A 17,936-nucleotide genomic window follows, 5' to 3' on the forward strand; every position below is an offset into this window, starting at 1 on the left:
GGACGATATCTATAGAGTTTTTGTATTACAATACCTAATGACTATTCCATAACGCTACAATGTGGTTGAATTTGTATCTATAGTTGTAGATTATGTTTTACAAAAAACATTTGTCCATTTAATTATGGCGTTATAAATGCGATATCGAACTTTATTGACGTTTTATTATAGGTAGTTGGTACTATACTTATGGCCGATACTCAAGCGGTAAAATGTCGGCCTACAATGTTGTAGGCATCATGGGCCTGGAAAAAATCACACGTTGTATTTCAATGTGTGTTTGAACCAAACGTATGGATCTAATAGATTGACAAACAATCTGATAAAACAAACTTTACTCTGTGGAGTCCCATATTATGATCTTCTTAGGATCGAACATGCTAAAAAAACATATCAATCAAGACATCTGTAATAAGTCAAGCCACGGCACTAAATGGCGCATACCGATGGTAGTGCTAGTTATTGCGTAACTTCGAACGCAACCAGTTAATGAATATTTCCTCTTGTATATTTATATCATATTAATTAACGTATTACTCTTTTTTATTATTAATAACCAGGTCCTTGCTTTTTCGTACAAGGTGGTTGTTAGTAATTTTGAATAATCACAAACACCCAGGCTTTGATAAAATCACATAAATATGCTGTGTCCTCTCCGGGAATCGAACGCAGAGCTTCCGGATGAAAGGCCAACGCCTTACACACTACACCACGAGAGCCACCCTTGTCATTTTTTCAATATGAAATAATCATCATATTCCACACACAGTTTATCATATTACATTCGAAGTAGGTATAAGCAATAACTAATAAATTCAACATTCATGATATGGCCTAAATATAATGGGCCATGGTATAAATATAAATGATTGTCTCCTTTATAATTTTAAATAATTCGAGCTCAAATTCAATTGAATGGGATACACGAGTGAATTTATATATTTTATATTATTCAATAATTCAGCAACCATTAATAAACAACTATTAAATGGTTAAAGCTTTTATTTTGCGCTCAATTATCCTCAACGGCAAATTTTATATGAACCCTTGCACAATTTAATGACATTGATGAATGGAACACTAACATAATATAATACAATATATCTTTGAGACCCGATATTATAAAAGTAACTTCCAATTAACTAGTCTGAGACCTGTGTAGGTAATGGATAGGTACTATAGTAACCTTTACAAACAACTTGATAATGATACGGTATATATACATTGAATAAGGCACTTTCTCTTCGTGTTGACATTTAGTTGTTATCTTTAAACCGACGGCTGTGAAACATTATATTACATCACGCGTTCTGTTTAAAGTTTCAATCCAGGCTCATAAATTCGATAATGTCAAACCAGCTCGCAATTTATTGCGAACCCCGCGTCGACCACACCCAACTAGATAGGCTTTGCCGCGAAAATAAAAATCACGTGATAAATTCGAATGATAAATAATGATAATTGATCAGTGTTGAAATTTCTTGACCTCTCAATATATCAAAAGAAAGATCTACATTATATGTTTAAACAGACAAGCAAATCGTGCTTGTGCGAACTAGCTTTATTTTTTTTTCTTGTTAGTTTTTTTTAAATAAAATCAACAGACTTTACTAAACAGTGATATAGTATAATAGGCACATAAAAGAGAAATAAAAAACGACATTCGGATGTTTTTTTAATACGTATCTTAACTAATACTTTCGATCAAATAGAAACACTGTCTATACTCAATCTCAAAAACGAAATAGTACGTCTTATTTACATTGTAAATAATATTCTCGCAAAGCGGAAACTTAGAAAAATTATTATAGATAAATCATTCAACAGTAGCACTATGAGTACGTAAAAATAAATTTGCAGTTGTAGTGGTATTTATTTCTATAATTAAAACAGGCATTGCAAACAATTCCAATACACTTGCAAATGCCCGGTGAAGCACTATATTATAATGATTGTCCTCTACAGCGTCTCAGTTTACCAGGCCATAGTTCATAATATTTGTAAATTAATTAATTATTAAAGAAAATACGTAAGTAACTCTTTCAGCCGATAAAAACAGTAAAATTTCTGCCATTGTTTTCATTGGCATCCCGATGAATATTAGTAAATATTAAAATTAGTACTATACAGACCTTGCAGTATACAATATGATAACCATGTAAAATCATAATATCATGTACATTTTAAGTGAGATATGTTTGTTTTTTACTTGCTTATGTAACTTTATCTCTTGGATCCAAATTTTATAAATATCTAGTTGATGTCTGATGAAACTATCTTTACTAACCAAAACGTATTAAAATAATATACCTAATTGTTATATGCGAGCATTCACTGAAACTGGATGAACGGTGGGAATAATTAAAGCTTCCTCATGAACCTAGTATTGAATTATTCGTCTGACATGGTTTACTCAAACATTTTTTTCCTGTAAACTGTATGAATGTGGTTGAATTTTTTTTATCTATTTACCTAGATTACAGTAAGTGATATTATTCCATTTCTAGTTTAATTTTTATAAGATTATTGCCCTGTTTTGGTAACGCCGTTTATAGCTAACCGCCAAATCTTCTTGTAAAAACACATATATTATATTATGTATTTTAAAATTAACTCTACCTTGCTAATACCAATAGGGGTGATTTCCTATATAAACATCAGATACCTTCGTCTCCGCGTGTCCATAATGCATTCAACAGTATGGGATGTGTAATTGTTTCAAAATCGGTTACTTCCATTTTTACTTTTTTCGATATTTTTCTTGGTTCAGATTCAGTAATTACTCTTATGATATTATATGTTTATTCATAAAATATCAAATCCAGCTCTGTTTAGTCAAATAGAATTAAACCGGAGGTTAATTGACAGAGTCAGTTATACTCATTAGCTGCCATTTTTCAATTAAGTAAACATGTTTTTTTTATTAAGCTTAATGACATCAAGGTCTGATCACCTTTTCTAATTGTTTGTGGTTCATGTGGTGGAGAAATACAGGATGCAAACCACATTATATACGAATGTCCTAAAATGTATACGGAAAGGGAAGAGCTGTTCAAGTCGGTTTAACCAGCTGTTGGGCCCATCGAACCATCCGACCTAGTCGCCGCAAATATAAATTTTGTTGCATTTAAAAAAAATTTGCGTCATACTGTTAACGTGAAGATCGCTTTACTTAAATTGTTCGGCAGTTTTTTATTAGCTCAATATGTTAATTAATACAATTTTTAATTTTGCTTTTACGTGCTTCTCTTTCACATGGGTACTCTTGATCTAAAGTCATGTAATTTCAGTCAAAGCATATTTAAGTGCATGGTGACCTCAGTCTTGAGTAACTGCTCCTGAGACATTCCCAGTCATAAAAAATGAAGCTTCTCACCGAAGTAACGTCCCGTGATACGCTTGATTGAGTAAGGTGCAGGGCGAATGTGGTTTAGTGGGACCATTAACTTCAATATTTCCTAATATGTATATATATATATTTATTCTAAATGTAATGCCCTTAGCATTTTTTGCGATTATTTCAAAATGACAGAATATGGAGGTAACCGACTTTAAAACTGACAGCCTTAATTGCAACGCTTAGGAAATTGCACGGATTCGGCATAACAAATGCATATAAGAAAGATAATTGTCGTGGCAAACTTTGTGTTGCTTTTATATCGGTGAAAATTTCTTCATAATAACACCTCAAAGCGAAGAGGAATCTCAATTTTGTTAATGGTCGGGGTGGCAGATAAGTAGTGATCGCCGCGTGAATGGGACCGTCTCCGCCCGTCCGCACAATTAAGCGGGGAGCTTTTGGAAGCCGAGGACCGGTTCTCCGGTCTCTCCGTGTTGATGTAAAGGCAGTGACGTTCCGTGGGAATAAGCAATCTAGATATTGCCTTAAAGCGCCAAAAGCTATACGATTAATTCGCGCTTATGGCTTTCGATATGTTTTATTAAATGTATCAAGAAATAATTTGAGATGAATCTTCTTCTTTATCATCATGCCGGATCTTCAACAGCTACAACAGTATTCGTTAAAAAGTTACCAACACAATTTTCTTCAGCTTGTAGAATTTTGTTTAAATGTCTTTGTAGTAGGCAACCTTTGCATGAAAATATTTGTTTCATGCTTTGCATTTTACCAATCATACAGGTTTATTTATCAAAGAACCTCCATTTCACACATATTTCTGTAGGTGAAATGAGATTATTAATACAAACATACTCCTTCACAAAGATACCATTAATTATAATGCAGATATCGTTCATTTTTCAACTACATGTACTTATAATATGTATTAGAGAATACACTATGCAATCAACTGCAAATATTATGTTGGTATAATAGGACAAGAATTCTGTAAAAATTCACGTGTCGTTTTTTCACCTACAATCCGATGGAATCTTGTGTGTAAATTTCTCTATTTTGCTGAGTTTCGTCCCGAGCTGGAAATCACGCGGTTTAAAAAAGGTGGCCCTTTTCCATGAACCACCACTGCGTAGTGGGACCACACCGCGGTGACGGCGGGATCGGAGCCGCCGGCGAAAGATGACGCCCTGTGCCCCGCGAGCCTCTCGGACCACCTCTCGTGGTCCCTATTTCCTGCAAATATATCCTGTTGATAACCCTTTTTTATTTTCTAAATTGAATGATTACCAACTTGTATTATGGTAAGAAAGAAGGAGATTCGATTTTAGAGTATTGATTAACAATATTAACGAGTATATTATTACGAATGATGAATGATTGAATGAAAGATAAAATATTTATTTTGGTTTTCATTTTTATTCTAGAATTTTTTTTAAAAAAACCTGAAATTAAACACTCACAGTTTCTCCAATCTCCAATTCTCCAATTTATTTCAACCCTTAGGACTCAAAAAATATAACAGTAAATTTTGCCCGGAATGCAATAAGATGCAATAAGCATAAATGTGAATGGTAATAAAATTCATTAATTTTCTTTATGACCTAAATAGTATCTCCACCATTTTTGTTATCAATAAAAAAAAATTTTAGCCGAAATCCTTAAAAATCAATAACGTAACTAGAATTATAAAGATTCGAATATTTCTAATCTTTAGTCTAGAAAATTGTCGAGAAAACGTAATTTCTATTATTGGCTCTATAATAATTATTTGATTCACTTACCTACTATATATATACGGTTGGTGTCAGATTAGATTAGTATCGAAAATGTAAACGATAACAAACATAAGTTAGGGGAGGGGGTTTGCATCAATTATATTGGACAAAGTAGGTAAATAATATTATTACATTTGAAATACATATGTCTTCCGTATAACTATGAATTGACTACCAATGAAAAAATCACTAGTGAAAGGTTATACCTACCCTTGGAATACTAAATTAATGGAAAATGCGTTATCTTCCTGAGTATAATGAGATGAGCTAGCGCCTCGAGTGTATATAAAATGCGTGTATTTTTTTTAAAGAAGGTTCAATCTTCGCTACGGCACAGATTCGGGTTTGAATTCCGGCTCTAGAAATTTTACATATTGAAAATGGTTATATATCGTTAATTATTAACAACAGTGAAGTTACCACCCAAGAAAATAATTCAATAATTACATATATTTTAGAAAATTTCCAATTTGAAAAACAATATTGTTTAACAATTTTATGCCATAATAAACAGGTTAAATTAAATCTTAAATAACGCAAAACCATGGGTTGAAAGTGATTTTCAATGGTTACGTATTATTTTTGAATTTTATGACACGTAATTATTAGATAGCGTTATACAATCATACCAAGATCAAAAGATGTTGTGGAAATCACTGCCCTCTGGAAAAACGTTGAATAAACATTCTTTAATAGAGATGTGCCATAAATATACGACAGCTAATCGCATAAAACTATACGTTATGTTATAAAACCACCATCTTTCAATGTACCAATTGACTATGGCTATTAATTCAACTATACTTCAAACATTTTAAAATCGCAATCAAGGCTTGCTCAAAATCTAAATCGTTTACTTAAAAATATGTGAATTTTTTGCAAAGGCGTCACCCAAAGCGATATCAATCAATATACTTATTTCCCAGTTAAAAAAAAATATTTATTACTAGCAGATGACATTATTAATTATATGTTTATATGTTAGGACTAGGTACTTGATTTTTTATTAGTAACGTAAGATTTCGTCCTTACTTCCTCCAACTCTATCCCTAAATATCTAGTGCCGTCATTTTCCGATTACTTTGGCCGATCATTCTTAAATCTTCCGTGTTGCAGACCAGCCTTCTCAGAGTTAACCGTCCAAGCCCTTTCTTTCCCTTGGATAATGCGTCTGTGGCCCGTTTTTATAGTAAAAAATCACTATTAAGAGGAACATAATATGATTGATCGATCATTTTAGTTCGTAATATTATTTAAACTCAGCGATCTGATTGTGATAATAAATAACATGATTACTAATTTAATGCTGATAACAATTCTCTCGTTCCCCACTTATAAATTACTAGGAAATCGACATAAGATTGAGTTAGTTTGGAGAAACGATTCAGAGTGAAGGCGAGGCAAGCGCGTCCCGAAAGAAATTCACACACGGAATAGCTTTGCATTATTCCAGCAAGAGCAAAAACCGAAAGTAGAAATTCGACTTTTCACGGGCAGGATTTCGGCGAGCGCACCGACCAAATGTGCGGCCTGCTCCCTGAATAGGGTTTTAAACCAAACGCTGTGTTTTATAATATAAAATAAATATATTCATGATGAGTTTGCTCTCAGAACTAATTAATATCTTGAAAAGTGATCTACCATCGTGTTATAAATGTAAAGTATTACCAGTACTCACGTATGCAGGTAAAATATGGACCCTTAATATAAGATAAATTACGGCTTGCACAGCATGGCACGGAAAGGTGCATGTTGGGCATAGCACGGAAGTACCATAAAATAAACCAAGGGATAAGGAAGGGGCAGACAATAATACTGGGCTGTAAATGTCTCTTATCAAGTAAACAATAGCTGGAATTTATACAGTGGTAACCGAGGACCACTAAACGACCACAAGAATTCCCTAAAACCTGTGGGATAGACGAACTTATAAAGTTAAATTAATATGTGGCAGAGAAGAACTAGCGACCAAAAAAGCTGGGAGGAGCTATGGGATGCTTTCATCTGGCAGTGGATCGATCCCGGCTAATGATGATTATATATTAATATGGCGGCAGTTAGTTAATTGGACATGAAACGCATCAACGAAGCCTGTAGTCACAGTCTAGTATTGACACTTGCTTTATTAATTATAGTCTGTTTTCATTGTCAAATCTTGACAATCGTAATATTTTTCGATTCCATTTTCAGCGGTATTTATTTATTTAAGTTCACTGTATGACCAATCTGGTAGCCGCTATCAAAGCCGAATGTACCGCCGTATTTGAAACTTCTTCCAACGTATTCCATTACGGGCCATACTGTGACATTCCCTTTAACCTCGCCAGCCAGTTGCGAACTCATAGACTTATAACGAAAAACCGTGAGAAAAGACCCAATGCACCATCAGTTTATCGTGTGTTCATCGTTTGCTTTTCAGCATACGTCAATGGTAGGGACTAATTATTTAAGTTAACGAACTCATAAATTTACTAGGGTATTGAGTATTGTCGTTTACATTCTATAATAAAATATAACATTAAAAAACTAAGTAATATTAAAAAATATCATCCTTTGTTTCCAGTACCTATTTATTTAGTTGGCTTTGAAAATTTTATTACTTACGCAATATTCAGGTTTCGCGCTTTACCAATCATTGAAGTATTTCATTAGCCGACTAAGCTTTTTGCTGTAAGCTTGTTGCACCGTTCGTGCACGCGGATTTATTGCTACACGTAGTATTAAGATATATTATGTACTTACTTTTAATTGAATTTAAGCTTATATTATATACTTAGTGTGTACCTACTTAATTTTATGGGTCTAGTTCTGAGTTTCCGAAAATCGATAGTGCCGACCCTGCCTAAGTAATTGCAGGGCTGGCTTGCCCAAAATGGAACTCAGACTGTCGGCCGTCGGGTAAAAAACTCAATAAAGTCAACAAGGTCCGATGGATTTTTTAGACACCATTGACTCGCCGGGCGGCCTCTGAGGCCACTCACTGAACCACGACAGTTGTTGAATTTACCTCAAAATATGAGATTTTTCTGAAAAACGTTAAATTTTTTTCGCAATATGTTATTTACAATTTCAGCCGGTATTTAATTATTTGAATACCATGACGGTTTAATTCTAACATATACTCCGTTAAATTATCGTCAAACTTGGAACCTCCCTATTTGATAATACACAATTTCATAATTATTTATTTTAAAGTGTTTGACGTTGTGCTACGTAATATACCTACCTATTATCAAAATCAAACTTTTTTGCCGTATTCCTTAAAAAGCTGTATATAATTACTTAGTCAAGTAATAGTAATACGCTGTAAAGCTTCCAGATAATATATCGTCATAATATATTGTTATCTTAATGAAACGTTGAAAATTAGTTAAATGCATGTTTTTTCGCTTATTCTAATAAGATTATATTTTTCTTTAAAATTGTAATGAAAACAATCACAAACATAATTGAGTTAGTTTTATTATTTGAATATGACTATTTAAACAGTAAGTTAAAAAAAAAATACTTTCCCTTTGAATTAATTTGAGCGATCCATGGTTTAGAAGTTTAGGTTATCGACGACATAAATAAAGTCTGAACATGCTAAAAGATGAAACACAGGTCAGTAAAAACGGTTCCTATAGATATGTTTAATTCGAAAAAAATATGTATGTACAGTGTACACTAAAATCTGACAGTTAATTAAGTAAGTACGTAACATATCTACCAAGAGTGCATTTTTGGCAATTAAAATATCTGGGTAAGCACTTTGATCGAATTAATCGGTAATTACATGAAGGATCCTCATATAATTCACCATCTGGTGTGTTTCTACGAAATGAGGAATACACGGTGACATCGGCGACAGTCAGTGGCCATCGTGACGATGGGTGCGTGCCCAGCCCGGGCGTTTCAGGTATGCGTTAGTACTACTGGAGGTACTCATACATACTTTCACGGAGGATTCCTGTGTCACAAATGAAAACAACAAGCTCCAAAAGAGAAACTGTCGCCCGGGCTGCGGGAGGGGGAGGTACGAGCCTCCGGGAGGACGGAGGGAGAGGGAGTAAGGGACTCCGAAGACTGATCTTCCATTCCCGCCGAGGTCTCTCGGCCCGCCCGCTATAAAAAGGCGCTTTCATCGTGTCCAATCTCAACTTTTACCACACAAAATACAATTAAATATAAATACTCTACTATTAGATGTAATTTATTTATTAATGTGTAAGGTTTTTTTTAGTCTATGCTATTACTATTTTTAATATTATTTGAAAAGGAACTTTATATTAAAATAAGAAAATCACCAATGCGGAGTATAAAGGATAAAACAGAGACTTAATTTTTTAGCCATTTGCTCAGCCATTATAGTCAGGCTAAACTGGAGAGTGATAATCACTGCTCATCCTTTGCTATACGCATAATAATATGCAATTGAAAATTTTCATTTATTGCAACAGGTTCCCGCATTGCATTCGAAGATAATCAATAATCAGAACTACCATCGTAATTCGCAATTAAGTGCCATGACCTGTATAGTGGGTTTTGGGTTCATGCTATGAATTCAGGTGTTGAAAAACTTCTCGAATTCAGGTGTTGAAAAAAGACTCGACTTAATCCTTCTTATTTTTAAATTCTGGTATCTAATGAATAACGTATTCGATGATAATTATTTGATTATTTTTGTTTTTGGTATATTTTTTCTTATTTATTAAAATAAGAAGTAAAATCAGATGCCAAGTTCATATTACTTGTAGCTTGCTGAAATTCCGTTTAACTGATAGGTAATTAGGTAATTTAATTATACCTATTATTTATTTGTCCCATTCGCAGGTTCCGAAGCCATTTTTATTAAATGATTGAATTGTATTATTATATATTATTATTATCTTGACGGTTGAGTTACAATGCAAAACTAATGGTCGAAGAGTTGAAATAGTCTATCTCTCTTATAGATAGTGGTACTACACGTACCATCTGATATGCTGATCATTATATTCAAATTCAGTTAACAAGTGTCAGCGGTTGATAATAATTACAATCAAATAAGTGCAACTGAAACCGGCTTTATAATTTCATTTTATTATTTAATTTACCTATTATTATTGGCATTAATAAAAATACTAGGACTTGTAAGCCTGGGATCTTGCTCGATTTGTTTACACCTAAATTCCAGCTTTATAAATTTAAAAATAAATCTACAATTAATCTCATAATAAAGTATGAAAAGATTAAATGCATAAATAATGTACTTTGTAAAATCTAAATCATCAATCAATAAAATACTTAATATAAATTAATTATCTCAGTCCCAAAATTTAAAAGATGTTTTTTTACAAAATATCAAAAAAACTGTCCGGGATTTTAATCTCTAATCAGTACATACCTTAGTTAATATACATACATTTTTTTTATCTAAATACATTTAGAACATCTCATTTCTAGTGCGTTGACATCATGTTTATGATATTGAACACTGAGCACCGAACACGGTCCGCTTTCCCGAAAAACTAGTTTCGGAGCATGTTTGTATGCGCATGCGCCCCCCTGCCTCGGCCTCGGCCCCCCGCCACTGCGCGCCGAGAATGCGCGTCGGAATAATATTATGATATTCCCGCCAAACTAACGACACTCCTGTATAAATAATGCCTGGGGAGATATTCAACCACGACAATGCTAAACACTATTCCTTGATAGCCAACCCAAGTCACAACACAATACTGAAGAACACCAAATATATTATACATCTTTATAAATACCCATCTTATTTAAAAGTTCTCAATATTTGTGTGATAACTTTTAAAAGCATTAACATAGCTTCAAAATAATTATATTTGAAAACATCTATTTAAAAAAAAATGGTGATAGTTTACATAGGGACGTATCTGTAATTACTATGACGTATGCATACAGAAATGAATAAAGCTTCTGATTAGCCAGTGGTGGGCTTAAGCGTGTCCGGAAACTTGTACGTATGCAGTTCGCCGTATCACACTTCACCGTGAAATATTGTACCTATCAGAAATATATGGCAGTATATTAAAGACCGTTCAACCTCTTTGGGTTTTATAGTACCTACTGACATAAAAAAATTGTCTAAATAAAACACGGTTCTTGTCGGTTTACACTTACAGGAAGCCGGCAAACAAATTTGGAAAATAGCCGATATACTGGATTATTTGTTAGGTTAGGTTAGGTTTTCATTCTTGAATTCATGAATTTTGCCAAAATCAGCTATGAAAATTGAATTAATGTTCATATTTAATCTAATAACATTGAAGACCGTATAACATACGGTAATATCTTTCCGATAAGAAAACTCACAGCGAACTGTGCCACGGTGAAATATTTTACTTTACGTACAATTTACATGTAACCGAGCTTAGGAACTTGGATGCCTGAGGTAATAACTGATTATTATAACACCACCGTCGTTAAAAAAATAAAATAAAAACCATAAATTTCAACTACCAACGTACTTCGTAATAATAACAATGTATCTCATTCATAGAATCACATTTTGTCATTAAAAATATTAATTATTGAATCATGGTAGTCATGACACATAATAATGTTCGTTGTTTATTTTTTATGTACAAGTACCTACGTAGGTATCTGTTTGAAAGATCATGTTATGGCCATTTTTATGTTAATTTTAGGGATTTTTCTTTGATTTCGGTAATATTTTATAAGTACTAAATTTGTGACGATTTTATGATTGGTTTGAACCGTTTTGAAGTCACCTTTAAATCTTCTGACGAATCGATTCCGTCAAAGAAAATCGCCGCTACTGATAGCCTTCCATTTACTTCATAAAATGCACTACTTATTTACTGAAGACCCTAAAGTAAGAACATGTTAACTAACATTTGTCGTCCCGTTCCCATTCATTTTTAGTTCAAAATTATCTGCAATTTCGTTAGGTATTTACTTACCTATCTTTTATTAATTACCTTCGGCTATCTTAAACAGACAAATACACAAAGAATCTTTAAATGTATATACACATCATCGAGCGAAAATTAGATCATTTCCACGAAATCTACTCTCAAACAATTGTAGTTTTATATACATAGAGGTCTATGCCTCTGACAGGTTTAGAACCTTCTGGGTATTACAACAGTAGTTATTTATGATTCAATTATTTTTTAATCAGATATTTCGATACTTTCTAAAGATGTGACAGAATCGTCTGCCTCATAATAGAGCCGCGCTGCTATATTTGCATTCGTACCTTCATTCGCCGCCTTTATAATGCGCCGTCCCTATGCAACGCATAGCCTGTGTAAACCCCACAGAGCGTCACTGCTCAAAAGTGACCACAACATAATTATGAAACTATTAAGACGTATTGAATATGTTAACTGAAATCGTATATGAAAATCAAACCAATCAATTACGACATGAATAATATGTTAAACTCAAAGTTAACATGTTTTTACAATATTTTTTTCAGTCAGGCTCTTCACACTACGTCGTCATATCTATGGTTAACACGTTTTTTCAGTGATAGCGATAACGTAATTATCGATTTGGTGTTTCGACGTGTGTGGGAATTGTGGATTTTACAAGCCTGATGTATCTAAAATTTATAAAAAAAAAATAACTTCAAGAGCCATTCCACTCAAAATATTGATTGAATCTCAACATGTTTTAATGTGTTTTTACTGTAAGATTCCATCACCAATATTGGAATTTTTACGACAAAAACATGTTAACTATTTTTTTTTATTGAAATTTAAAATATATTTAATGCAAAACATATAAAATAACTTTTTCACCTGCTTATTCATTCATTAACCACCATAAATGTTTGCTATAAATGATTAAAATTTAGGCCAATACGCAACTATCTAAATCTCCAAAAGTATTTTTTGCTAGTTATCATGCTTGGAATCTTCAACTGATAAAACACTTAATTCAATTAAAGATGTACATATTACTATTTCATGATAATTAAGGTCTGTCATTTGACTGCAAAAAATCAACACGAGGTGATATAATATATCTAAAAAAATCGGTGTGTGTACTTATGTACGCGCATTAGAAGTTATACTTTGGCGTAACAAAACAAAATAAGCCGTTACCTGAGTCTATTAATATTACAGTGGATTAGGTTGATGAAAACGTACGCGATTCATCTTAGCACATGATAATTGTATTTAAATATTGTATTGGACCAAAACTCATCTTTGCCATACAGCGGTTATAATCGATTCAGAAGTGCCCATGATGAATTAAAATTATTTACCAACTCAACATTCACAAAATTTATTTATTTTTATTGATATATAATTTTACTCATAAATAATACTTACATTAATATAGCCTCAAATCTTGATACAAAATCTTTACAATGAAAAATAAATATACACTCCAATATAAATAAAGTTTTATGAATATAAATCAACAGTGTAAAATGTTAGTCTCCAGAAATTTGTTTATAAACATATATATTTATTATGACACACTATTGGTTATGTTTACAAGACGTGCTGTTTACTTGGTTGTATTGAACGACTAACTAAATGACACTATGCGCATGCGCATGTACTCTTGAGACCGAAATAATAAATTATGTGTTACATCGGCGCCCGCAACTTCGTCACACGCCAATAATAAATAATGTGTTGCATCGGCGCGTGCAACTTCGTCACACGCCAAAAATACACTCTGATCTGTTTTCCCAAACGCGCCAAAATAAATATAACTTTAAAAATAAGTTAGTTCACAAAGATCGAAACTCTCGTCACTGTAAACGACTATAATAATCTAAGCTCTTCTACAGAGTTAACAACCAGTATGTACAAATTATAAATGATACACGTAAAAATTAGATCGGGCCCGTTTGAATAAATTATCCTTTCCTGGCAAACAAGTTACCTCACAAGTAATAATTTTTAACCAGCCCGTACATGTGTAGTAGACAGAGTGTGGTCAAAAGTATGATAAAGATTTCGAGTCACGCACGTGCGATTACAGAAATATTTTCAAAATTGCGAGCGTCTTTTTAAAAAATGTTCCTCATTATAATTATTTACTAATTTACGATTGGGAGTCGTTACGAAGTTTTTGTGAAAAACTGCCCGAGTTCTTTGTAACTATAATAAAATAAAAATTGAGTTTTAGCTCTTCTGACTATATTATATTCTATATCTGTGTGAACATCGTAATTTTATCAACTTACTAATTTAAACTGACGGTATAGTATAGATAGATAGAACATTCAAATTCCATGGTTCCATAACCGCCTCTATCCAGATCTCTCTCTCTCTCTCTCTAATCTGTCACACTAAGCCTCGCTGCATCCCTCTTGATGTTATCACCTGCTAGGGCTCTTTCCACAGAAATTTCCGAGTTCCCTGGTTCCTTCATAAACTTTATGGAGAGCTCTCAATCTTTCGCATCTAACAACGTGTCCGGTCCATCTGAGTCTTTCCGTCCTCGATACATTAACTATATTAGGTTTAAATTGTTTGCATAGCTCAACATTCGTACGGATGTACCATCTTTGATTTTCTTGAAACTATTCTTCGGAAAATTTTGTTTTTGAATACTTGGATAGTCTTCTCTTGTTTCTTCATTAGGCTCTAGGTTTCACACTCATACAGGCCGATGGGTTCCGCAGTCACGTTGTCCACTCGGAATTCTGTATTTTTGGTCAGTAACTTAGACCTTAATAGACTTTTCAGTGCAAAGAACGCAGCATTTCCATTTTTCAGTCTGCTGGCGAGATCTGGGTTAATTTTGATATTTAATGAAATTTTGGTTCTCATGTACTTAAAACCAAAATGGTTAACATTGAGGAAGAATAGACACTCAGGAAACATTTTGGTATGTAACTCGACATTCGAAAGTAACACATTAAAATATATTATAACTTAAAGATTAAAATTAACTGCGTTCCAAGAGAAAGAATAAAATAGTTATAAATGTCTTCTCAAATCTGTCAGAGGAGGCATTGATGAGTTTTGGATTCAGTGATAATCCTAAGAAAAGTGTAGTTAAGTTCATATAGGTACCAACGAATACCGAGGGAAGACAATGAACTCACGTGTGATGAACGTTCTCGTGCTAAGGGTTTCGTTTGGTAATACTACTCAAAATGTCAAACAATTTAAGTTTTAAGTATTTTACTATTAATTTATAAATGCAGTGAAAAACTTTAAAATATTCCATATCGCCGACGATTGGAGTTTATATGCTTCATTAGCACCGCAGGCCAACAAATAACTCAAAATATTATATTATCTTTTCTTCTTTTTGCCATCAATAAGCAACTGGCCTGTCTACCCTTTTTTTTCTTTATACAAATATTTTTTATTAGGATTAAAATGATCTTTGCATTGTTATATTCATAGTTTTTCTTCAAATATGTGATAAATCTTGGAATAGAATAATTGATTGGCATCGAATATAAACTTGTACTTATCGTTATCAGTTCCGTACAATGTATCTATACATTACAAGAAAAGAATCGTTCTACCGGTTGTTTTTTAATAAACTATAGATATTATTTAGGTACGAAGTTGGAGATATAATTGAGAAAAATATATATAACCAATGTGGTGTGGGATAGAAAGAGAGTAGTCTATACAATTCCGGAACAATTTGTGTCCTGGATATGATTCAATCGGGATTCTGGACGGAGACTTATCCCGGACAGTCCTGGGCAATCCTGGACCGTTGCCAACCCTGTCCACGAGACGTCCACTGTGTGGATTATAGTTTATTAGTCATAAGAACGGATAAAACTATAAATCTTATTACATGTGTTTCGGCGTTTCGTGAAACATGGCCCTCTTCAAAAATAGTTTCCCCACTAAATATAACCTATTTAATTTATCTTCCAGACAAACGTTGGCCCGATCCTCGTATCCGTTAACCCTTACAACGATGTTGGCAACGCCCTCACGCTGCGGAGTGCGCGAGGCGGAACTCCAAGACCTCAATTGGCGAGGCTGGTCCACGAAGCGGTCCGCCAACAGGCAGATACTGGCTATCCACAAGCGATCATACTATCAGGTCAGCATCATATTTAAGAGTTGTTGGCGTTCCAATAAACTCAATTTATACTTCAGCACACATAATTTTCCCATCTGAGAAAAAAATAACATTAAAATTTCTGCAAAAGATTTATGACACAAAAATAAACGAATTTCAATTACTCTGGACTATGTGGAATCTATGTATTTGAACTTCGTTTTAAAATATTTTAGGGATTAAGTTCCAAATAAGGTTAAATGTTTAATTCAATAACAAGGTAAAAACCACCGCTAATATAGTCTATTTTCGACTAACGAACGAAAAACTTTGTTTTTGTTTCTAGTCAAAAACGATTAGAGAAATAAATAATTACAAGATAAAAAGAACTTTTTATATACAACGTTTTTAAATTTTCTGTTGAATCATATAAACTTGACTTGACTAGCTTAAACGATCAAAAAAATTGTACTTGATAGAAATAATACTGAAATGTCATCTTGACATGTCATATTGATTTCCATAGTAACTCATGTATATATTAATAATTTAGTCGCTAGGACCCCAGCCCTAGCAACCAATAATAGTGGATTGGATTACGGATTTCTTCCGAAATAACTTTTCATACAAAACAGAATTAACTGAAAATTAATTAAATTCTACTTAAAGATGGCTAAAAGTATTAACACAAATAACACAATGCTTACGGGCCCTTTTAATTAATTTTGTAATTAACGTGTTAATTTGCATTTGAAAAGCAATTAGCAAAAACACAATTTTGTGCGGCCCGTAAACAAATTGTTAAAAGAATGCATTGGGATCGTGTTCTGATATATTTTAAAAGTTTCAAATGTCTAGCTAGGCGGGAAGTTAGTTAAAAATCGATTGCAAGATTTGTTGAAATTGAAACGATTTAAGTTTTTAGTCCGTATTTAATATACCTACATAACGGGGAAGTCACGGAACAGCCAGTGAAAAATCCAGCGCTCGAAATGGAAAATTTGACGAACCGGAGCGCTCAATAATTTTTCCGAAAATTTTAACCCTAGTTATTATTTTTATGCATATTTTATAAAAATAAGTGTGTTAGATTTTTCTTATATGACCTATCTAGCTGAGATGGTCAAATATTTTTTTTTCCACGAGGCGTAGCGATAGTTTTGGGGATTTCATCAATCGGAACGGCGCTCCGGTCTATTTCGAGCCCTGGGAAAATCTTGCTTCAGTAGGTAACTAATGGTTAAATTATTCGTCTTATAAGCAGTTTGAAAATTGTGCATTCATATCATTCTTGATCCAAGATTTTTTTTGAGAATTTTTCTAATTGATATATTTCTGAGGCTGGTCTAGTTTACATTAAAGGCTTAAACATTATCGCATAGAATAGCAATTCCATACAGCAGCTAAAGAAATAGAGGGCAGTACATTTGCTAATATTATGTAATTCATATTTTTGAACCACCGTTTATTTATTCTCTAATAGGTACGAGTGGATCAGGAAAGACCTACGCTTCGATGTTGCTTCTGAGACAATTGTTTGATGTCGCCGGAGGAGGTCCTGAAACAGATGCATTCAAACATTTAGCTGCTGCATTCACAGTACTACGATCTCTTGGCTCTGCTAAAACTGCTTCCAACTCAGAATCTAGCAGAATTGTAAGTAGGATATTCAATTATCTGCATTTACATAATATTGTTAGATCTAACATAAAAACATTAATATTTTTGTCTGGTACCTACTCAACGATCAAAAATGAAAACAGAAATCTCCAAGTGTAACATTACGCAGATATTTTTCAATTAACATGTACTGCATTTGGAATCAGGTTATTTGCCTTTGA

The 17,936-nt window shown here is 33.2% G+C and overlaps 1 protein-coding gene across 1 annotated transcript in view; it reads left to right on the forward strand.

Moving 5' to 3' along the window:
- Positions 1-17,936, forward strand: part of dachs (unconventional myosin-IXb-like dachs) — a 103,732-nt gene that overhangs the window by 80,654 nt on the left and 5,142 nt on the right. Inside the window, exons 5-6 of the mRNA XM_085959949.1 lie at positions 15,966-16,137; positions 17,579-17,751. Of these exons, the coding sequence (XP_085816075.1) occupies positions 15,966-16,137; positions 17,579-17,751 (345 nt within the window). The remainder of the gene's footprint in view (positions 1-15,965; positions 16,138-17,578; positions 17,752-17,936) is intronic.

This window comes from Rhyacophila brunnea, unplaced genomic scaffold (assembly GCF_057557595.1).
Source record: "Rhyacophila brunnea isolate RB1 unplaced genomic scaffold, BYU_Rbru_1.0 scaffold_9, whole genome shotgun sequence".
NCBI classification, from domain to species: Eukaryota; Metazoa; Arthropoda; class Insecta; order Trichoptera; family Rhyacophilidae; genus Rhyacophila; species Rhyacophila brunnea.